General features: G+C 36.5%; 1 protein-coding gene across 1 annotated transcript in view; it reads left to right on the plus strand.

Annotated features, from left to right (window-relative positions):
- The window catches only part of ZNF385D (zinc finger protein 385D), a 165,326-nt gene that overhangs the window by 46,732 nt on the left and 93,522 nt on the right, over nucleotides 1–25,072 (plus strand). Inside the window, exon 3 of the mRNA XM_008939557.1 lies at nucleotides 23,403–23,513. Coding sequence (XP_008937805.1) covers nucleotides 23,403–23,513 — 111 coding nt within the window. The remainder of the gene's footprint in view (nucleotides 1–23,402; nucleotides 23,514–25,072) is intronic.

The raw sequence follows: 25,072 nt of genomic DNA on the forward strand, positions 1-25,072 counted from the left end.
ATGCTGCTGAATATTTCAGTTCAGTAAGTGCAAGGTTGATAGGGACAAGTAATATGTTATGTTACACCAACAAGTTGGCTTCAAGCTTTTTTTTTAATTTTTTTCTCCCTTCAACTCTTGCTGAAATGCAGGAATTGAAAAGAAAGAGTAAAAATTAAAAATAGAGAAGGTGTATAAAAGATATTGTGTGATAAGAGATCTCTGGTTAAGACATGCTTTTCCTTAGTTTGTGATCATAGTATTGTTGTTTTACTTCAGAGAGCTAAAATAAGATTTCCAGTGCTCATAGTCTTGGTAGTTCTCTAGATAACTGTTTATAGATGAATGTGGGAGTACAGGAACTAGGAGTAAAGAAAGCTACCACTTATAGGATTTGACCTGTTACAGACTATACTGCTTCCTGTCCAAAGGATGGCTCTCAGGTGAATTATGAATCTTAGGACTGAGATCTAGAAACAGTGACAAGATTATTTTCAGACTCAGATATATGTGTGGTTTAGTGATGGGGAACATGTTGTTGTCACTGTATGGTGATAGAACAATAGCACAATGAAGTACGGATGGAAATTGGTGGTTTTATTAAGCTGTGACATCATTACCTTCTGGATATTTAACAAATTGTCTTTTCCTCAGGAGGAGGCCACTGCTTGGTAATTGAAGTTACATTTCAGCCTTAAATTAAGAAATAGTAATTTCCACTTTTTTGATGCCTTGAAAACAAAAGAATTTGCTGCTTATGTACAGTATTTCAAACTTCACACAGTTACTTGAGCAGAACATATGCTGGTTGAGTACTTCAATCAGACAAGGGGATGTTCAGTTTGGAAGATTTACACTGTGAGGGAGAAGCTCACAATTAAGGCTTAAGAGTTTGGTCTGCATTCTGCTTGCCAAAACATCTGCTGCAAAACGATGTCTTCTTTTGACATTATGTGAAATGAAATTCCTTTGATTATCTTTCTTTCCTGCAGTTTAATAACATTGCTATTGAAATTCAGAGGTTTGGCTTGTATGTATGTGCATGGGCATGCGTTTTTCTTATTTTCCTTCAGCAGTAAAATAAGGAAGTGGTGTTCCAATCAGTGATAGACTATTCCTATCTGACAATGTTACCAGTTCATTGTAGAGGGCTGCCGTGTTTGTAATGTGCTAAACCTAGCTGTCCTCTGAGTGCCCAGCTCTAGGTTGCTTAAAGCCTAATGCACAGGGGTAGGGAGTAGAAGCCACTGCAGTGAGCACTGGATAGACCCTGCTTTTTCAGATATCAGTACACTTAGAAAATTTAAGTTTATCATGGTGTGAGTTTGGCATGGCCATATAAATTCAAGCTACAAACTAGGTTCGGTCTTTTAACAGATTTGCAGTTGAGGAATTTGCTCTTCTTTTTATTCCTAAGCACAATGCTAGAAATAGCCAAGGACTTTAGGACAATCAGATTCTTGTAAGATTATGTTCTGCAAAGAGGGATAAATTTCTCCATGCTGATTTGAAAAACCAGCTTGTTGCAGGCAAGAGCAGATCCTAGTTTCTGAACTTCTCAGTCTTCAATTTTATTCTTCAGCATCCTCTGTACCTCATTTTCTCTTTGATGGGTTAGTTGAGGTGCAAAGCCACGGGTGTTTACTTCAGGTCGTACAGGAGATAAGTGGATGAGCAAGAGATTGACCTGAATTCTTCTAAACTGTGTAGTATCTGCTTACAGCAGACTTGTCTCTGCAGCGGGATGAGCTAGCTGCTGTTTCCTTTCACACACAAGACTGTGACATGAATAGAAGATCTGAAAATGGACCATTGTCAGGCACTGAAATGTAGCAACCATTATTTTAAAATGTTTTAAGCTGGTTATCTCCATTGCTTAGAGATACCAAATTTTCTTACGTAGTTTTGAAGTAGCTTAATGGTTTAGATGCATGAACTATGTCTTCCTGAATCATTTCCAAATAGTAATGTTTGCTGTAACTAATTAGAACCTGCTTGATATATTTCTAGTTTTAAAAGAATTTTTTAATAAAGAGTATATTTGTGAGTACCCTTGTGGGGAGAGGCTAAAGGAGGGTATGATATCATATTTCACTGCATGTATTTGCTTTAAACTATATTCATTATAACATTATAGGATTTTACATGTATCCATTATTCTTAGTATTGCTGCAGCCTCAAACAGAAGTCATATGTCTTTTCTAAAACAAGGCTTTGTTAAATGCTGCTAATGTTAATGTCAAAAAAGAACAGATTTAAATGAAAACAACCAAATTGCTTATCAGTCCATTTTTCTTCCAGAGATAGCAAATAAATTCTGTAGGAACTAGTTCATTTTTCACTCCCCCAAATATTACTGGAGTTGAAAGTTAGGCAGACATTTTAGCTCAGTGTCAAGCTATATTCTTTTGATAAAACACACTTATTACAAGAAAATTCTTTCATTACTAGTATGAAAAAGTAATAAAATAGATATTTAAAATTTTATTGTTCTCAAGTGGAAACTTCAGCAAACTGTGTTTTCTATTTGAACTACCATTATGCATCTGAAGTAGCATGCTAGTCCTTAAGGCAAGTATCACATGATCTTCTTTGTAATAGGAAATGGCTGAATGCACCTACTGTTGCTAGAGAATGAGCTGAACATAAACCTCTTAGGTTTCCCGTCCTTAACTTAGACATATTGTTGAGCAGATAATATGGAATGAATTCTGAGCTAAGATTTATATAGCTTGATTTATGTCCACTTTACTTTTTTAAAAACAGCTCAATTCCCTCTGTATAGAAGTAAATGCAGGCGTTGATGAATGACAGAAAAACAGGAGAATTGTGTTATCACTGAGGTTTCTCCTTGCTAATGAGGTCACCAAAGTGAGAAAGGATGGAGTACTGTGCATCTCTTAAATTTTTCATTAGGAGTAAACTAAACAAGGCGATTGTGATGAAAGCCTCTTTGGAAAAGGAGCACATTGCGAGGAGCTGTATAGAGAACAGCAGACAGAAGAATGAAGAAACAGACAGTTCTGACCCTAAGGCTATTGTTCCACTTTGTCCAAGAGCATTAAAAATAGAACCTTAAGTGTCATATACCAACCTCTGCATTTGTTACTGTGCATATGAGGTACTGCACCTCTGAGATACTGGTTTCCCATGTTTTCATACAGTCATTTATAAGCTCTAGTAAACTCTGTATCTCACAAAACTGTTTTGTGTGTTTGTACTGAAATACCTTGGTTCTCTCCAGTCATTCATTTTCCCATAAATCTATGGCCTAAAGTGCTACCTGCTGCTGAAGAATAGAAGCTCCTTCTTCAATTTTTGTTGGATTGATCTCCCATGGTAGCAAAACTGGACTTCTGTCATTCAGAAGTGTAAACACTGGATGGCAAAAAAGAGCAATTGTGCCATGATTTAACCTCAGCTGGCAACTAACCACCATGCAGTTGCTTGCTCACTGCTCCCTTGCACTCCCTGGTGGGATGGGAAAGAGAATTGGGAGAAAAAGGTGAAACCCCATGGGTTGAGATAAGGACAGTTTAACAGAGCAGCACAAAGAGAGAACAAAAAACAGTAATAACAATAATAGTAATGAAATAATATATGAAGTGAGTGATATAGACTGCAGTGCTCTACTGGTACCCAAGACCACCTTTTCCCTGCTCTGTCAGCTTGCTAAAATCACTCACCCTTTTCCCAGGCCAGCCCTCCCCTTACATACTGGGCATAACATCAGTATGGTATCGAGTATCCCATTGGCTGGTTTGGTTGTTTATCCTGCCTGTCGCCCCTCCCAGCTGCTTATGAACATTAACCCTATCTTAGTTGAACTCAGGACAAAGTGTCAGCAGGCAATGTGACTGTTTAAAATAGATTTTAAATATAGCAGACAGTACATCGTTGCCCCTTCTTTCTAAGTAACTCTTCACTGATATAGTAGCATTGATAAATTAATCTGTTGTCCCTTAAATATGGTTATAAACTTGTTTATGAAGAAATGCTAGCAAAAGAAAAAGAAAAAGAAAAAGGCACTACCAGAAGTAAATCACAGATGGTTTGGAAAAAGTATTTTTATATATGGCTGTGAAGAAGCTATGTTATTTTGTGTGACTATAGTATTTGCATAAGATGACCTGTGTGGTATTTTCCTGGCTCAATATTGAAATCAAACAAATCTTCAGTGAAGGAATAGGTATTGAAGAAAACAATGAAGGATATACACCTTATCTCTAGAGTATTGAGACTCCTTACAGAAAAAATTATAAGCTTGTTACCAGAAAATATAAATATTCCTGTTGCCACCTCATTTAACAAGTTTATGTTTTGCAGGCCAGAATCTAAAAGCAAAATAATATTTAAGTCATTAAAAAATCCTGCCAAGAGAGAAAACATGAATCAGTGGAGAGCAAATACTTAGACAAATTGATTGGGAAAGTGTAGGAGGAAAAGTGTGGGAGGAGGACTTCTCTTCTGGCTCAGGTTTAGATGTTGCTTCTAAACAGGTAACTGAGTTCTCCAAGAAGTACTCAAGTAAATCCAAAAACTAAATTGGCAGAATGTGGGTAAGATTAACCTTTCTCTTTACTTGTGTGCACCTTTTCACAAAAGGCATCCCTCTCCCTGTGAGGAACTGTATGAGGCCCCGTGTCAGGTTCTGTCATGTCGCCTGAAGGTCTCGAGATGGTCAGTTCCCATCAGTGTACTCTAGTGGCAACGGTAGCAGTGAAGGTCAGTTGGTTCAGCTGGGATGTTGGCATCTCTCCAGAGAAAAGTGCAAAGCAAGGCGCTTGTCACCTCAGGGAGGACAAATCACAGACATAACCTTGGCTGTTAACACTTGTATTGTGGAAATGGTTTTAGGATTCCTTTTCAAAGATGCAAACTCAGAGAAGCAGCTTCATAACTTAAACGGCTTCCCTGTTTCTGTCCCTGTGCTTCTGAGACAAAGATGGATAAGTGGGTAAGTAGTAGGTCTGAGATTAAACTTCTATATCACCTGAGGAATTGTTTCCTTTATAGCACTTTGTTTGGATTTGTTTACTCTAGGAAGTCCTTTCACCTGTCTGTCCCAGTGGTTATCTTCCACAGCCCTGAGTTACCAACCTCATATAATGAAGTTGTTTATTCATCAGAACAGTTACAGAACTGTGAAATCAGAATTAGTGGAATCTTGCAGCTTCTGCAATTATATCTATATTTTTTTTTTACCATTATACAATGAACTTTGTTCATTTGTTTTGACAAATGCAGGTTAGTGCACATTGGTTACAGCAACCCCAAAGAACACTTCAGGCTTGGGGAGGAGTGGCTGGAAAGTTGCCTGGTGGAAAAGCACCTGGGGTTGTTGGTGGACAGCCGGCTGAACATGAGCCAGCAGTGTGCCCAGGTGGCCAAGAAGGCCAACAGCGTCCTGGCCTGTGTCAGAAACAGTGTGTCCAGCAGGAGCAGGGAGGTGATCGTGCCCCTGGACTCGGCACTGGTGAGGCCACAGCTTGAGCACTGTGTCCAGTTTTGGGCAGCTCTGTATAGGAAGGACATTGAGGTGCTGGAGCAGGTCCAGAGAAGGGCAAGAAACCTGGTGAAGGGTCTAGGGCACATGAGGAAGAAATTCTTCACCATGAGAGTGGTGAGACCCTGAAATGGGTTGCCCAGGGAGGTGGTTGAGGCCCCATCCCTGGGGGTCTTTAAGGCCAGGCTGGATGAGGCTCTGGGCAGCCTGATCTAGTGGGAGGTGTCCCTGCTCATGGCAGAGGGGTTGGAACTGGGTGATCCTAGTGGTCCCTTCCAACCCTGACAGATTCTGATCTGTTTTAGCAGAGGACTTTAGAGCCCTAATGGCTCAATGGTTGGACGTGATGATCTTGAAGGTCCCTTCCAACCTAAAGGATTCTATGATTCTATGATTCTTAAGAGGAGTGGCTGAGGGAACTGTGATTGTTTAGTCTGGAGAAGAGGAGACTGAGAGGAGACCTTATTGCTCTCTACAGCTGCCTGAAAGGAGGTTGTGGTGAGGGGGGTGTTGGTCTCTTCTCCCAGGTTACTAGTGATAGAATGAGAGGAAATGGCCTCAAGTAGCTCCAGGGGAAGTTTCAGTTGGATATTAGGAATAATTTCTTCACTGAGAGAGTGGTTAGACACTGGAACGGGCTGCCCAGGGAGCTGGTGGAGTCATCATCCCTGTAAGTGTTCAAAAAATGTGTAGGTGTGGCATTTGGGGACATAATTTAATGGTCATGGTAGTGTTGGGTGATGGTTGGACTATCTTAGAGGTCTTTTCCAACCTTAATGATTCTATGAAAACAGCAGTCTAATGCAGTATATTATGCAAATTGGTAATGCCTTACTTAAGATTAATACATTTAAAAATTAGATATTTATGACAACATCTGTAGGATGATGAAACCTTTGAAAGTGCTGTACTCTGTTTCATGTAGTTGAAAAGTGGCTTACAAACTAGATAAAAGGACTAGTAGGTAATTTTAAAGAGAACCTTATGGCAGCTACCTAAAAACTTGCTTTTCACACTGCATGTATTAAAGAGTCAACACCACCTTGTCCACCTCTCGGTAGAGTTCTCTGTAAGAGACAACATTCAGGTAAAACACAAAAGGATAGAATGTTATGCTACTGTGAATCCAGTATGGACTGTAGGCGCTAGTTCTTCAAAGCATTTAGGCATGAATTTGCACATGAAAGGTATGTATGCACAATGGTCTGCTACCCAGCAGCTTCTGGTGGATTAGGACATTGCCTTATAGATAAATGAAAGGCAGAGCTATACTGTGCAGATTGGTCATTCCAGCTCTCTTGCCAACGTAATGTTCATTATAAAAAGAAAAAAAAAAAAGGTGTTTAAATCACTTTGTCATGTAATTGCATTGCCTTGCTTTTGCATAACAAAGGTATTTGTCTTTAACATAGTATTTGAAGGTACCTTTACATGGTGCTTCTGTTTGCTTTTGATTTTATATCAATAAAGGCCCTACCTAGAAAAGAACTTATTTGCCTTTCTATAAAGCTTAAAGCTTCTCACACCATATCATTCAAGATGTTTGTAATTTTCTAAAAAGAGAGGTTACAGTAGGAAAGCACTACCAGGCCCTGCAATAACTTCTGATACACTAAAGAGAACACCAGAGAAGAAATCTAAACTGTGTTCTGGTTTGTTCTTTGTTTTGGGTTTTTTGTTTGGTTGTTTTTTTTTTTTCAGCTAAATATGCTTTGAAATCAGAAGCAATAATTTTTTCTTTTTTTTTAAAAAAAAAAACACAAACATTTATTTGACTAGAAATATGTGGTATTTTTAGTTATATTGTGAATGTGCCATGTTGTATAATGGAAATATTGTACACCTACTTTAGCATTTACTGCATTGCAGTCAGATCCATCCTCACCAGTTTTATCTCCTATCTCATGCAATTTCTCAGAATCATGAAATTATGTATGCCTCTTTGTCCTATCAAAGCACCAAATTCACTAGGTTTGTCGTAGTTTTTGATACTAGGTTTGTAGACCTTTCTTTTTTTCTGCAAGAGTGTCAATGTTTGTAAATTATTACAAACTTTTAACAAACTTTTTCTGTCCTACTGCTTAAAACTGTACAGTCCAGACTATTAAGCCTAAATGTAACAGTATTTTCTTCTGGGACATCATGGTGGAATGACAAAAAGAGGAGGTGATATTTGCAATACAGCATTTCAGAATACTCAGTGGTTACTTCTATAATACTGGCATGGAATTCTTTCCAATATGCAGTGTATTTTTATAGCAGTCTAATTCATTTTCTCAAGGGGTCAGGGGCTTTTTTTCCCCCTGTATGCTAAATTATGCTAAATCTTTGTGATTTAATTTAACATCTTATCAGTTAATTATCTACAGTGTGTTCAAAGTAGCTGTCCATGTAAGTTCTAAAATTAAGAATTGTATTTAACATTGGCATCCTAGTGGCTAAGTTAGAAAAACGTGCAAACATCCTAAACATTGCTTTACAACTTTAATTGGAAGACATTATAGTGTGATTCATGTCAGTCATCATGTCTATTTTATAAACTTAAAACTCCTTGACTGACGTAGACAGTAAGTATGAAACATAGGAAATGCTGTTATTATTTAATGAAACTCACTTATATACGTACCAGTAATATTATTGTTACCATTTTGGACAGTAATATAGGAAGTGGTAATGAAATACCATTTTTACTTGGGGTCTGGGAAGATTAAAATCATCCTAGTTCTATGATGCTTACTTGGAATAATACTGTTATAAGTGGTTCGAAGGATTAACTCTAAGATGGATTTTTTTAAGTATAAGTTCAGAATGATTAAGGTATATTTGTTCTCATACTGCAAGTAAATATAAATATAAATATCTTGATACTGGTTTAAGACTACTACCTACTACTACTGCTTTTAGTGAGAGGAATGCCTTTCAGATGCAACAGTCACCATTTGGTTTTGATTCATGCCACAATTTATGTATGTATATGTCTGTTCCTAGAGATTTGTTTTGTTTTGTTTTGTTTTGAAGAAAGAAGTGAAGCATATAATGGCTTCCTAAGATCTGCTGTTCATTGTAAGATTTATTCTCTACTATTAGTTCCTGGTCTGTGAAGTGATGGCGCATAGGTTCATGGGTAAGAAGATAAGGATGATTTCAAAAAGGACTCTAAAGAATTATGCAGTGTTTTTTATGTCATAATGTCAAAACCAAAAGACAGCCAAATTAAGATGGTGGTAAAGGTTTGGCAGGAGCACTTTTAAAACTAATTCGAATACTGAATGCATGCAATCAGTTATCAAGTTGGGAGCCATATGCTGGAAGCAGCAAATGTGCTATATTATCTACAAAGATAACACAGAGTGTTCATTTTTCATAGTAGCTAATTTAACTACCAGGTTTTTATTGCTGTTTCATGCTCAGTCCTTCCATTATTAGCTGAAGTCGACATTTCCCACAAAAGTTCATCCTTGGTAGTAATAATTTGCTGCCATATAAAATAAATTAGTTACATAAAAATTTTTACTGATTGCAGTGCCAATTGGTACTTTCTTGTTCTCTGTTGAAATGAGCACAATGCACTATTACAACTGCACGACTACCCTGTGACCACAGTGTGTTGCAAGTTTAACATTATTGCTTCTGTATGTACTTTTCTCCAATAAAATATTCTTTCCAGAAGAATGTTAATTAGTAACTGATAGATATAAAGATTGCCAGGGACAGCCCATTAATTCCATTTACCTTAATGGCACTTAGATCTTATCTTGCAGTACAGCAGTATTCAGGCTGGATAATAAATGTAATTTTTTGCATCATTAACTACACTGATTAATCTTAGACAGCAAAAGCATAATTATAGAAACATAGGACTTCCAATGTGCCACTTTAAAGTTGTAGCTTTGCTCTTTTATATTTACATCATTGTAAACAACATAGGTTTTGAAAATTTACACTTGGAAACAGTTTTTTTCCCATTCTTAATAATTAACTCATGCCTTGTACTAGTAATTTCTCATTTCTGCTTTTACCTGGGTTTTTCAAGGATTTTATTTTGTTTCTGTGGTTTGGTTTTTTTTTAAATGCCTTTTGGAAAATGTTTTGCTTTTGACTGGTGCAATTACTGGATATTTGCATAGTAATTGACCACCATTAGTACAGTGCTCATTCTGCTCAAAGAGCATTAAGGTAAAACACATGTAGTCTGTATCTGACATCTGTGAAGGCTCCACTGAGGAGAAACTTGTTGTCAGAAGATGTCATTGTGATTTTCACATTACAGTTGTCACGAATGCCCTGTTAGAATTCTGACAAAAAATGCATTGGATCAAACAAAAGTACAAATTCAGATACCTGCTGCAGGTAGGAGCAGATTCTTGAATTCCAGAGACCAGCCAGGAACTCACATGTTTTTCTTGAGTTTGTGTTTAACCTTAACTGGTTGGAAACCTGACCTACCTGGTATCATAAAAGCTTTTGCTACATGTTTTTTTTAGATTGTTTTTCTTTGGTTTTGATGTGCAAAAGGTCATAACCCTACATTCATTGTGTGCCTTTGGTGCAGTATTGTCTTATCAATATAAAACTGATGCAACAAATCCCCACTCTGGTAAGTGCATAATACTACTCAAAGTGTTAAACTTCCAGTCACAGTTAATAATAAGAAAGACAAGAAGTGACAGAAAAACACAAAATTTGCACTGGTAATGCCATTTCAATAGTCATTAATCTGAAAGGAAAATTAAAAACCGTTACTTGAATTACAATGTTTCAGAAATGCCATTTGTAAAAAGTTAATGGATGATTCTCAAGAACAACATACTGATTTTTTCAGGATCAGTTGACACTGCTGCATGTTGTAAATATCCTGTGTAGCTCCTCACATAGAGTATGAACTGAAGATCTTTTGAAGGGAGAAAGAAAAACTTTCCAATGATAAATTCAAATTTGTGATGGCACAGATGCCTTCTTTAATAACATTAATTTCTCATGTGCGGAAGGGTCTGAGCAAGTCCATTCCAATATAACAAATTACGTTGTTGGTTTTAATTTTGTATTTGAGTCTCCTGGCTTCCTCCTATTTCAAGCTGTAGGCAAAACCATTGCAGAGGCAATCTGCTATGCAAATTACAAGGAGATTACAATAAATACGTTTTTCCCAGTAGTGACTGGAAAAACAGCAGCAGTTTTATGAAGACACAGGAAAAGAAGAAGGGTAGAGGCTTGGAGCACTGAAGTTTGCAGCTGCTCCTGAAGGAAAAGTTTGGTTTTCTTCTTTTTTTTAGTTATCCTATCCCATAGCATGTTTGTCCCTGCAGCTGCTCCTGAGAGATGCCAGTGTAAAAGCTTCCTTCCCACTAGGTCAGACTGACTTTTGAAACAAGAACCAAAAGCCACATGAAGTGTAGTGAGGGGTCGGCTGAGGACGTTGCTCTGAGAAGAAGAGGCTGGTGAAGGAAGCAGTAGGTTCAACTCAGCATTCAGACCTCCATGGCAACATTGAACCATTATTTATTCTCAATTCCCACCTGTGAGATGAGGAGGATATTTCCTGGCCTTTTAAGTGTGTCACAAATATCTTGGTCATTAATGATTAATGATTAATCTTGGCACACGAATGTGTGCAATTATATAAATATTAAGATCTGGACATAATTATTAAAGCTGAGGTCAAGTCTTGGTTTGAATTTGTTCCTCACAGTGTCAAGATAAGCAGCAAAAAGTCCTGGTGAATAAGGTTCATCTCTGATGCAACTTTTAACAAGTAAAAGTGTTCTATACTTGGTAGAGGAATGACATTTTCATTGGTGATGTTATTTTTGTAATCACATATAATCAAATGGGTAGAAAATAAAACCAGCCTTAGAGCTGAGAGCTCTGCAGGCATCTAAGAAGACAAAAGCAAACCCTCTGGGGTTTGCACTGCACTTCTTGTGTCATCTTTGTTTTTTTTAGAATACTTTTATTAGTTGCTGCCATTTTATCAAGTCCCTCTTACATGTTCTGTGTTGTAGGTATGTCCAGACAGAGCTTTTACTAGAAAAGCAGAAATAGTGCACCCATATGATATCCATAGGCATTTAATTATACGTAAAAAAACCGAATCCTTCATTGTAACTGGAGGCTGCTTGTGCACTGTGCAGTTGCTTTTGTGGAAAGATATGCTAGCAGTTCACCTGTCTTTAGGTACTTGATTTGCAGGCAACAGCTAGAAAGTTCACAGGCAATAAAATTGCTTGTCTTCACATCCATAGGTACTTGTGAGAGGTACTCCAGGCACAGATGATTTTGAATCGATTATGCCTGTGCTGTGGCATAAGGCTGTGAATGAGAGCAAGTGGATATGCCAAAAGTTCTAGTGCAGCTCAGTTTTCATATGTTAATTATGTGCCTCTAAGTGGTCTTTGTAAAGCAACGTAAAATACTCAAATGAGACTTCCTATTGTGTGTAAATTCATAATGTACATTTAATCCTTTTCAAACAGATTATATCAAAATACTCAATGGCACCCTAGCTTCACTGAATGTGAAGTGATACTGCACTTCTGGCTGGGGGTCAGCTGAGGTGATTGAAGGACTCTCAAAGCCAGTTGCCAGCAGTAGCTCAGTGTCTAGCTGCTTCAGACCTTTCTTTTTTGCCAAAATTCTCATTCGTGTGCACGTGTATTACTTCACTGGGGGCTCCACCCTGGAGGGACACAGGGCGTGCATTTTTACACACTGAACTGTAGCCTGCACCACAGTCCCCACCTGGTCAATGGACCTCTGACTACCTTGTGTGTGTCAGGATCTATATATGCACATCACCAATATAACTGGAGCTGATTTGGGATAAGAACATCCAGCTTAATTTTGTTTGACCTAAAATTATGGAGAGAACAAAATCAATATAAAGTATCTTTAAACAATCAGAGAATTCAATAATAGGAGTGAACTAGGTCCAAGCCAAATCTCTAGTATAGAAAGAAGCCATGTCACAACTGGCCACGATGTAAAGAAGTGAATGAATTCACCTTTTTCTTATCAACTTTTCACAACAGAAAAACAAAACTGAAGTAGTCCCAGAAATTTAAGGCCCCTACTACCTCCACATTTGTGACTTTGTAGATACAGGAATATTTATTCATAGTAGTGAACTTCTGGAAGGAGTGGAGATTGTGGTTTTAATCCTGTTTTGAGATGCCTTGAACTTTTGGGATGGTATTTCTGTATGCACACAAGTAACAAGTTTTGTTTCCTGTCTTTGTTTCATTTATTCTTGTTTGATCTACAGAAAGCTCAGAGGTCAGGGTCAGAATGGTACTTCCCTGGCAAGACTGTTTTCCAAATTTTAATTTTATCTTTAAGTTAAAACTTCAAAGATGAAATTGTGTGGAAACGTACACTGTTAACTTTTCATCTTTTTCCAAATGATATAAAAACATGCTTAGAATTATTTAATGCATCACATTTTGGAGAGGGATAGGAAGGGATTAAAGCACTTCAAGTAGTGAATGAGCCATAACTATATTCTCCACCAGCTGTTCAGTGCACTCAGGATCACACTAATGACTCAGTCACTAAGACTGACAGGAGATTTGAAATGAACCTCAATGGCAATCTGTAGAGAATTACTCAAAAAGTACAGTCACAGTGTGCTACCCAGTGCAGGTATAAGTGTGTTCTTTTCATCAAAAGGAAATATACTTTTGGTTTTGTACCATGAAGAAAATGTGAGAAGTTTCATCTGGTGGGGAGTTAGGTTAATAACGTAATAATCTCTATTTGTTCCAAATTATCTCTTTCCTGTCTTTTTGTACTTTGTGCATCCCAAATAGTCTGAAGCAGAAATCAGGTTCATCTTAATTTTGCAGTTACAAATACCTTAGTAAAATGAAAGCCACCTTGTGACCACCTGTTTCTCTCATCTTCTTGGGATCTTGCTCGTATTAGTACTAAATTTTAATGTTGTTCATTCATACACACTTATGAAGCACAGCAAGGTTTATTTTCATTATTAAGCCTTCAAACTGTATCAAGATAATTTACTAGATTTTTTTTTTTTACTTGTTCCAATTTCATATTTCTTTCTGCCTTAGTGGAAGTAAGTTTGTAGAACATGCAGTCTCATCCTGGTTCAAAAATTCAAATAGATAATAGAGCTAATAATGTTATGGAGGGAACAAACAGGTTTGTCACTTCCCCATTGGACCATAATCTATGAGCCAAGCAAATTTAAAATATTTTTCATATACTATAAGGAAATATAATGCTCTTAGTGATCTGTGCAAGTACTATGAATATAGCAGTGCATGTTAATTACCCTCATATTTAAGCCTTACCCGTTATCAGGGTATATTCCACTGTATGTGCAAACTAGAGGACTTCAGTTCCTGTATGTGAATAGTCTGGGGAACATTATTTTTCTGTGCTGACTGCTGGTGATGAAATTAATTTAAATAAAACTGTCTTGAATCTCAAGATGTGAGCCAACATGATGACAGCTGGTCACACAGTTCTATATCCTTCAATGTTTTTAAGAAAGACAGTAGAACATTTCTTCTGAGAAAAGAGAATGGAGACATTTTATGTGCTTTTTTCAGTGCTGACCTAAAGAAAAAAACAAGGGGGATAAAGAATGTGCCTGTGGTCAAATAATGATAGCAGTAAATGTTTACACTTGCACCTGAAGTGAAGGGCTTCTACCACATTTTGAAGGAAGGCAGACATCCATTTAAGAACTGGGAGAAAAATTCAATAGTTTTCTAATTACTCTGTTGTAAAGTGTTTCTGGAGTCCTAGTGGCTAAACAAGCAGAGCAGCTTTGGTAAATGTTTCAGCTAAAATGTTGAAGTGTTTTACTCTGAAACAGTTATAAAATGAGAATCTGAAAAATTTTTGCCTCTCCAAGATTCGGCTGCTGTATTGTACCCTTTGCTTCAGACACACACATTCTGCCAAAACCTGGGTTAAAAATATGCTGTCTTCATAACACTTTTTTTTTCCTTTGGTAGTGCAGGGTTTAAACGATGTCTTGATATCCTTTATAGTGTCTTATTCTCTGGTTCTACAGGTTCAGCTTGAGAATTGTTACTCCTCCCAGTGTTAAATCTTAACTCCCTGAGGCAAATTTTGAAATGTTTTGAAGTGTTATAGAAGTATAGATTAGATAAATCATTTTAATAATGTCCAAAGCATCCCTTGGACTTTTTCAGGTAAGATTGTATATTTTTAAACAATCTAAATATACTCTACACCTTACTTCTTAATTAATTCTTTGGAGTCACCAGAATAAAAATGGTAAATAGGAATTTTAAAAATAGGGTAAAAAAATCATAGCAACATGATCAGGAAGGTTGCATTGCTGAACCATTTTCCTACTCCTTAAACATATATGTACACAGTCACTTGTCTGAAAAACATGTAGTAGTTTGCAGAGTCCACTTTGGACTCTTGTACTTGTGAGCAATTCACTCGTGTGAGTGAATAAAGTGCCTTTCTGCCAGTTCTCTCTCTGGCACACATCCTGCTTTTATTGTTGTTTTGATTAAAAGACCCACTATTATTAAATACCAATTATAACGTTTGGTCCAGTTTTCTGAAATTCACTCACATATGAATGATGCTATTGGGAATTTGTTGTGTAACCCTCATTATGCATGCCAACTTTTTATTGTGAGCTCTTTTCTGAAGCACAAAACATGAAAATGCCCTTAGCTTTTTGTAACGTGTTCTTTTTCTCATGAGCTTAGTTTTGCTTTGTTCTTGGTTGAAGCTGAGAAAAGAAATGGTGTTTGTGAACTGTAGGGTTTTATCTCTATTGGTATCTTTAGAGATATCTTTAAAGAGTATAACACTTACCTCTTTTTGGTTTAAGCAATTATTTTGGGTTTAATCTTATTATTACTGTTTGCCACTGCTTGTTTAAATGAGCAGCTGAAAAGAAGCAATCCACTCCTTTCCACACCACTTTGGTAATGCCTGATAGAAGTGGCATGAGTAATTCTTCCACTTACACAATCACAGAATGGTAGGTGTTGGAAAGGATGTCTGAAGACCATTTAGTCCAAGCCCACCTGCTAAAGTAGCTTCACCTCAATCAGTCTGCCCAGGAACACATTCAGGTAGGTTTTGAGTCATTCCACAGAAGGAGACTCCACAACCTCTCTGGGCACCATGCTCCACTGCCCCTTCACCCTCATGGTAAAGCTTTTTCTTATGTTTAGGTGGAACTTCCTGTGTTCTACTTTGTGCCCATTTCACGGTGGTCCATTTCATGTTAATCTGTTCATACACTGCAATTGTTGTAGTTCGTCAACTGGATAATTAAGCAATATGGCAAATGTGCCACATTTGGTTGCCATTCATCTTCTCCCCTTTGGGAGAATCTTTTAAGTCTGGTAGCATTTTGTGCATCCGTTTGATCAGCACTGGAGGAAAATCATAGTTTTGTAATTCATAAGATTAGCCATGGTATTCTTTCTCTGTTTGGTGAAGAAACTGGAGAATGTGTTTTGAATGAGATGGAACTGAAGGAAGAGAAAGGGCCACCCCATTCCAGAAAACCAGTTGAATACCACCCTGGAGAGTTGTTCTGAGAAATGTGAGGCAAGTCACTTAACCCAAACGTTTCTCAGACAACTTTATGGATTGGGAGTCCATCTTGAAGTTATAAGGCTGCATTTAATCTGTGTAGCACCTTCACAGATGAACCTGAAGTCAGGAACTGTGTGGTGAACATATGAAAGGTGGTATAATAGTAAGTGCTATTAGGTATATTAAATTGGGTAACTGGAACTGGCGTACACTTTTATTCTTAATTTCTTAGAAAATGCCATCTTATATCTAACAAAGAAGTTTGAAAATAAGTTAATTATAATTGTGGTACACTCACATCCTGTGTTAATGTAGGAGAGACAATGAATAGCCTTATAATTCCAATTAGAATCAGGGTTTCAGCTTCACACAGTAAATAAGGTCTAGGGCTATTCATTGAACCCCTTGGACAGAACATAACACTGAACAGTTGCTCATTAAGTGAACATTGTCCATCTTCTGAACAGAACAAAGGCAGAATTTTTCAGAAAAAATACGAACGTATTTCAAAAAGCTGAATTCGTAAAGATGTTAAATTAGGGCTTATAGGTGTTTCATGTTTTTAAGGGCTTGATCTGCAACCTTAATGTTCTTTTAGCACTGTACTTTATGTATTTAGCATACGTATTTAAACATGCACAGATTTGTTCCAGTTTGACAGTCCTTCACATGCTGTTTAGTGTGTTTGATTAGCATAAGCACTGTGTGATTATTTCTCACTAGACTTAGCATATGCAAATTCTTGTCTTTTGACTGACAGCCATTATTAGACAATCAGAGTATAAGGATTTGCATAATCTCTGTGTGGTTGCAGTATCTGTGTGCAATACCACTGCAAATGCAAATCCTTTTGCTCTGACTGGTTTCTGTCTATTCAAGCAGTTTGCCAGAAATAACGCTGCTGCCTCAGCATCTCATTGCCAAAGTGGAAAAACCTACAAGAAAAAAAAAAAGAAAGAAAGAATGCAAGAGATAAATACTACAGTCACATCAGAAAGGTAACTAGACAACTCCTGAAATTAAACAGGTACCTAAAAATGAATTAAAAAAAAATATTTGCACTATAAAAAGTTTACTTTGGAAATTAATTCTGTTTGGGAAATGACTAGTTTTTGTTTTGCTAGATAAGTCTTTATAAAATAAATTTAATTCTTCTGTCCACATTATTATAGCTGTTGCAGTTATGTCATATGAATTATTTTCTTTTTGACTAAGATGAGTAATATTTCCAGTTTTTACATGAAAAGCATCTGGTTAGTTCTACCCTATTTCATTGATGAGGGCAGAAATGGTAGACACTAAGAAAAGATATGTACTGCTGAGTTCAGATCACTGCATAATTATTCCCCATAATTACTAGGGCAATACTGAATAAATTAGCTGTAAAAGAATAAATCATGCATGGTAGCACATCTAGAACATCTATTTTAACCACTTGACAACATATTGTTCTACTCTCACATGAAAACAAAATATTGTTGCTCTTTTTTTGTGTGTGTGTTTAATCATGCTTACTAAGTTCTTCCCGTCATTCTTTTTGAATTATGTCCTTTGCTTAGTTTATAAGATTCTTATTCACAGATTAATGTGATGTTGGGAAAAAAAAAACCAAACCTGTACTACTAGCCCTAACAATGTGACTTATTTCTTATGGAAATACAGAATGTCAAATATACTTAGGATCAAATAACTGAGCAGTTGTTGAACTGTGCTGTTCCTGACCTGCAAGCCAGTATATTAAGACTATGTCAGGCAGACTATCAGCTATAGATCTGATACTTCTGGAAAGCATCAGGCCTACTACACATGCTGCACAGATAGATAGACATATATTTTAACATTCAGAGTTAATAAATACTTTCAAGAGGTGTGAGATAGATGTGCACACATAGAAATGGGCAGCAATGTGTGACAGCTAGTAGGCAAATACTTCCTGGAAGTTTTGGTAATATTACACATGCTTTGTCCAGCTTGAATGTTCACGTGTGGTAGATGCCAACCACTTCCTGGAGAAGAAGCTGCTACCACTCAGCTGAACAGTGCCCCTGATATGAGTACTCTATGTGGGCAATGGAAAGGAATTGCTGGACGGGAATGTCCAGGAGTTCTTCAAAACATCAGATTTTCTGCATAAGTAACAGAATAACAACACAATGCAATATAATATAAATTAATATAAAATAAATTAAAATTATATGAATACAATATAATATTGCAACATCTGTGAGATTGACCAACATGATTTCAGGCAAAATGTTTGTAAATCCTTGATGCTACTGACATCAGAGAGGAGCTGCTCAGTGCTTAATTAGAAATAGTCAAATCATGACTTGAGTGAGAAAATTTCTGGTGCAAAAAGTCCTCCAGTTATAAATGACAGTGGCCTTACATGACAGAGGACTGTCCCTATAGATTTAGTAACTGCTCTTCTGTGTTTCTACTAGTATGTCACAATCATAATGCCATAGGCAGTTTTATGCTTGTTTGGTGTTAGAACTGCACCCATCATGCAGTTTTAAAAATGGATCAATCTCACCAGTAAGTATAAACTGTAGAGGATATGATAATATTTACTTCTTTTTTGCTTTGTAGATCATTGTGTATGTGACTGGTACAGGATTTACAGTTTCCACTGCTCCTACTAGTTTCACCATTTGTTTGAACACAAGAGAATGAATGAAAGGAGCCCACAATGAGTTATCTTTGTTTCTTAGCAATTTTACAATTAAGATCTTTACATAAGTCTCAACTCATATGTGGAAATATTAATATCTTGCCTGCAAATATAATGATATTACAGTGTGCTTGTTTTATTTAATTGCAAGTACAAAAATTATGTCTGTAGCAAAGCATTTAATGTTAATTTCATTGTAACATTGCATTGTGGTAGCATCTGTATTTTAAGAAGTTCTGAGTGGTGTTGATAGCTGTGTCACTGAATTCACTTACCTATTTGAGTAATAGAGGTCAGTCTTTTAGTGAGTCTTTTTTTTTGTAAATTACCACTAAAAAGATCTACAGCAATTTTTTCCTGAGAACTTCAATGACCTGATGTGGTTTTCTGTTCACTTGGTATAGTATCATAGAGATTTAAGCATATTTTTTGCATCTAATTTTTTGGCTTTGAGGTAAACTCCTTTCTTACTTATTTGATTGTTTCAGGCCTACAGCATTGAACAGGCTCTGGGAATTCACATTCTCTTCATCCTTTCACCTTGATGTTTTTGTTTATAGACATTAATTGAATTCCATAAGTTTACTGCCAACCTCAAGCCTTTCAAATGTTTATCTCATGTCCCTTGGTTTTAATATAGATTTTTAAAAATATAAAATAAAAATAACTCTCTTGTGATTTTATGGATCAAACTTGCATGCTTTCCTTTGCTATCTGTTTGTAGTGTTTTTTTAACTTAGGCATATTCATGCCTCTGGGATAAAAGGTGACATAAAGAGGACTATTGAAAATTTTATATATTAAAAATCCATTGAAATTCAGGAAGAGCTATGTGTTTGAATTTCAGATTCAGCATTAAAAAAAAATAAATTTGCAGAAATTATGTAAAATATGTATTTCCAAAGTGTCAAACTTCTCTGTAGGTAAAATTTACCAGCCCATTTTAGTCTTCTGCAGATATTAGTGAAAAGTAATAAGATGGAGACCAAGAACTAAGAAGAATGAGGTTAATGTTGTTAGTCTGACAAGGCTGAACTTAAAACAAGCAAGACTGAATGAAAGCGGTATGGTCAAACCTGAGAAAATGGAGTAAAGGCCCAATTTCTCTATGCCCTTAGTTTAAGCATGAATTTTACTGTAAGTATGGTAAGCCCTGAAGATCTTGGGAAAAGGGTACAGCATTTGATCAAAGAAAGTAAATATTATCACAGTGACACAAATTTCAGCTTGAATAATTAAAAAATAGACTATATTATTGCTGTGCATTTTATATACTGAAAACAAAAACTAACTGAATGAAATATGAAACTTTTAATGTTATTCTTAATAGCCCAAACTAACAATTACCTTATGGTCTGCAGTGAACCCTGAGCAATGCACTATCCCTGGACTGACCACAAGGAAAAACGTGGCACAGCTTGTGCTACATAGCAAGAGGTATCTAGTGCTGGATACTAGAAAAGCAAAAGGTAGTGAACAAGGCAAGACCTGGGCAGCTTGCACTTTTTGTGTTGTAACTTGCAGTGCGAGTAAGTTGGCAAGAGGAAGGGAACCTCTTGCAAACCTTACCTTCCTGCACAGTTTTGACAGTGGAATCGTAATCTTTCATGTGAATTGCAAACCTCTCTGTCCTTCACTGTAAATGGGAGTAAATGAAATCAGTTGCATCTAAGAAACAAAATAAAAACCCAGTGATTGTAATATAGCACTAGTAAGGAGTAAAAGTCAGATTTTATCAAAGTTTATCATTAACTTTTATTTGAAAGTAAATGTTGTTTACATAAGTTGGAATACAATTTCTATGTGTAACATTCAGTGATCCTAGAAGTGCTTGGAGATCCTGTGAAGTGTCTCACCACTTGTGGATTATCTCAGCTACATAATATTATTTTCCTCTTATTTTTTCCCTGCATTCCTTACTCTCTATTTTTTGGCAATCAGCTGCTTCACTTTGTTCCTCCGACTCTCAGCAGGGATCCTTTCTCTCTTCTAGTGTCCATAAGATCTGAGTGCTTATCATGCTGTACCTCGATATCCTGTTACCTCTCTCAAATTTCCTGCATAAAACTTCTGGAGGCTTATCTGGTGCTTGTGGATGTTTATTTGAAGTTTATGGATTAGTGGTATTTCCCAAATGAAATCTCCCAGAAAAAAATAATACCATCAGATACTGCTCCAGCATTCTGCCCCAACATTATTAGAATCTGGAGCTAAGTTTTTAAGTTTAATTCTGCTTTGCAATGTCAAAGAGCAATTGGCAGAGAGAGGATTCATACTTGAAGTGGCTTTTCTTAATTGACTTGGAGGGTATCCAGAACACTTCTTCATTTAGAGTCACAAACACATATCATCCAGTACACAGTAAGGCCTTGTAGCTGTATGTCTGGAAGTTTACAACTTTCGAAAGAGAAAAGGAAGTGTGCAGATTGATTTCTGTACATAAAAAACGCATATAAAAAAGAGAAAAGACATAGAGTGATTAAGAAAGAAACTCCACATTTTTCTATGAGACCAAAATAAAATTAAAACCAAAATAGATCAGCTATTTCAGACATTCATGATTTTTCTGAATTCTGAAATACTATTTCTCATTTTCAATATGCGACCATCAGTTCCCTCAGAAATTCATTCATATTTGGAGCTAGAATTCTTAATGTGAAGATGGATAAATTAAAATAATTACTTGTTTCATCTTATGAAGCAGGGTAGTTCCTTTCATATGACCCCTAGAGAGCTTGTTTTTTGGCTTTCTTAACTTAAAGCACTTGTGAGATAATACAAAAGAGTTTATTATGTTAACATTAACACAGAAGGCTAAACTAATAGTATCTCACACCTCTGTTTGATGTGAAGGCAAACAGTTACACTGGATAAAAGAATGCACAATTTCTTGTTACTATGTGCTGACTTATTCATATATCTAAGCTTGAGGTTTCCCTAAGTATTTTAGACTTGCAGTGGCCAAAGGAATAGTGCCTAAATTTCTTTAGAAAACTTCCCCAAAACTCAGCAGCAGTAAACTTGCATTGATTAGCAAGGTCATGCTTCAGTGTTGAAAATTGCAGGAAACTGGTATATTGGTTCTGCTGGTATGAAAAGTGACCTCTTGGGTATTGGAGAAGTTGAAAAAAAAAGAAGAGCTGTTACTGTCTATTTACTTTCCTATGTGGTGGTGTTCTTTCTGGTCTATACAGTATCATTTTGGGACTCTGGGCTTTTTCAAGATCATGTTACTGAGTAAAATGAGTGCCTCTAGCACATGGTTTGGTCACCCCAGAAACTCTTATAGAACATGCTGTAGTGCTTAAGGTCTGGTATACTCTGACCTCAGCCATCAGTGTTATTCTGGGGTTACGTTATTATGGCATCCCGAGGTGGAATTGGTGTTCTTTTATGTTGGTGGTTGTACCAATGTATGAGGTATTTCCCTTTCACATCAAATTGAAGAGGATGTACAAACCAAGAATTTCTTCCAAAAAGAAAGAGCTCTGCCATTTTCCTAGTTCCTTTTTTTTTTTACCATTCTGAATTTCTTTTCAACAGGAATTACTTTAATGACCTATTTCATATCTGACACTGAACAGCTGGCAGATGATGCAAAATTTCTGTAGTGAACTGTTCTGGATTCACTGCAATAGAAGCCATGACTGTCTACAAAGGAAAAGCTCTGGTTCCTTGTGTATGAAATACACCTTTGCTAACAGACTAAGAAAAAATGAATCATGGGGACATGAGTATAGAATTATTTTTTTTCTGAATACAGACACATAATCTGTGAGTTTTTAACAATACAATTTAAAGATAAAAAATGTCAGTGGCTTTAAAAAATAGCTGTAACACTTACTAGGTTTTTAAAATAGCTGTCAAATGTGTCTTGTGAGAAAGAAATATAAATAATTTTGACCAATGAGTTTGTGAAGTTGATTTCAGTCCTCCATGTAGAAAAGTCTCTGACTAGCTTTTGTGAAGTTGTCTGCCAAAATAATATGTTTTTGAATGAGACCGTGACTTACAGACACTGACAGCCCACTGTTCTGGTAGAGGTTAGTTAAGAATACTGCTTTTCCTGAAAGTTGAAGTTCATCCTTAAAGCAAGGTTTATTCAAACTAGTTTTTTCCAAACGGAAGAAACGGGAGGATTTAAATTTTTCAGAGATTGTGTAGAAGTTGTTTTATGGAAAATATTACTTTATTGGTACCTAGAATTTTTTCTTTTTCCCATGATACTGAGCTCTGGTGTGTTATTCTGGAATTGTTTGTATGTAATAGTCCTTCATATTTCCATTGATCCTTTTCTTAATGATTTTATTTAAAGTATTCCTATTTAATTCAGTGAACTAGATTTTCTATGGGATAAAAAACATTACTTGGTGTTTGATAGATGAATTTGTTCAGTATGTATAACTTTTAGCTTTCTTCAGTAATGGGAGAGTGATGCATATAGAATTAAACTAAGGACATATATTTAAAGACAGCTAATGACATTTTTCTTTGTTCATTCCATATTATCTCCTTGTAAAACTGCATGAATAGGAAGTATTCACTTTCACAGAAAAATAATAGTTTTCTGTAGTATAGGATATGGTATAGCATGGTGCAGCATCTGTTTTGAGACTGTAGAGAGCATAGCATACAGTGGAACAGCAAAAGCTTTTATTTTTTTTTTTCCTCTCTTTACAGATGGACCCAATTCAAAAAGCTGTAATAAATCATACATTTGGGGTTCCTCTTCCTCATCGAAGAAAGCAAATCATATCATGCAGCATTTGCCAGCTGAGATTTAATTCTGACGTAAGTCGATAATTTTGTATCGGATTAGAAACATGTACTTATCTTCTAGGATGTGCACTAATTTGCATAAACTACACCTAAATGAAACGTTCTGATTTCAGTTTGTGGCTCAGCAGATGAAAAGGATATAGGATGCTTCAAATAAACACAATAATTTGGTAGTGTTTATACACCCATCCTGTGGATGTGTCCTTGTGAGCTGTTCAACATCAATTGTGTTAATGGATTGATTTATTACTGCTAATAAGGAAGAAATATTTGCCAGGTCCTAATTCTTTTACCAGTCCTGGTTATAGCTTCCTTCCTTTTCAGCCTGTACATGTTAGAAGTCATTCAGATATACTTAGAGTCCTTGTGGATCCACCTTCTTTTTTCTACCCCTACAATACCTCTGCCTACCCAGAATGATTCTTCTGTCAGTTGGCTCTTACCTTACATCCTCTCACTCCTCCAGCAACGAAATAGAGCAATCTGAACTGGAGATGGTCTCTAATCTACAGAGGCAGCCCATCCCCCATAATTATCCAAGGAAGCTGTGCTGGTGTGCTCCTGTTCTGTCACAGAAAAGCCTCTTAGAATTTAACTCCTTGATTCCTTCTCCAGGATCATTCATTGTGTGTGCAGACAAAAGCTGACATAGTACAATATATTTCCTTCTGCTATTCTAGTCTCTCCAGGAAGTTTCTTGGTGTGGGCATTGCTCTTGAAAACTTACCTTTCCCTGCCAAATGTCTTTCATTTACTACCTGCTTTACTGATTTAAATATGGAAGTTACTTCTGTCAGAATAAAAATGTTTAAATTTAAAGTGAGGTCTAACCCAAAAACATCCACAAGTGTCCTTCCTCATTCTAGCCTTAAAAAGTGGAATAACTTGTGTGTGTTCCTGCTTCTTTGTAGGTGCTATTTATGTACAGTTTGTAGCTATTTTTATTTTATCAGTTATTTATCAAAGCCATGAACTTTTCAAAAATTTAAATTGAACTTTGAAGCCTTCTTTTCAGAATTGGCCACCTAGGCATGAAAATAATGCAGCACTCATCATTCCCAGCAGCTTTTTATCCCTTAGAAATAATTTTAGCAAGATCTCAATCACAATTTCCAGACCAGTCAGCATAATGTACTTACTTTCACAGATGACTCCAGGTTTTCTAGTTCATGGACCTTCATCTTAGAACATTGACATTCTCAAACAGTGGTGCAAGGAAGAATAATACATTCTCAGGATGTTACGTCCCTCACAGATAAAAATAGAAGAGACTACGATCTTCCATTTAGAAGCCAAATGCTAGAATTGGGCCTGTGGATACTGACCCATTCATGAGAAGGGGACAATGGAAACTTCTTGGCCACAGTGGATCCCACTGATTGAGCAGCTCAGCTCATCAGTCCTAATTTTTATCTTTGTCTTGGAAAAAACATGTCACACTGAATCATATATAGTATATAGATGCAAGAGCCATCAAACACTTCAGTCTTACGTACCAAAGTGAAACACCTACTTTCAAAGAGGGTATATCATTTGGTAGTCTGCAAAAAGATCCAGACAAAAGAGAGGAT

This window comes from Merops nubicus, unplaced genomic scaffold (assembly GCF_000691845.1).
Source record: "Merops nubicus isolate BGI_N331 unplaced genomic scaffold, ASM69184v1 scaffold5874, whole genome shotgun sequence".
Taxonomy (NCBI): domain Eukaryota; kingdom Metazoa; phylum Chordata; class Aves; order Coraciiformes; family Meropidae; genus Merops; species Merops nubicus.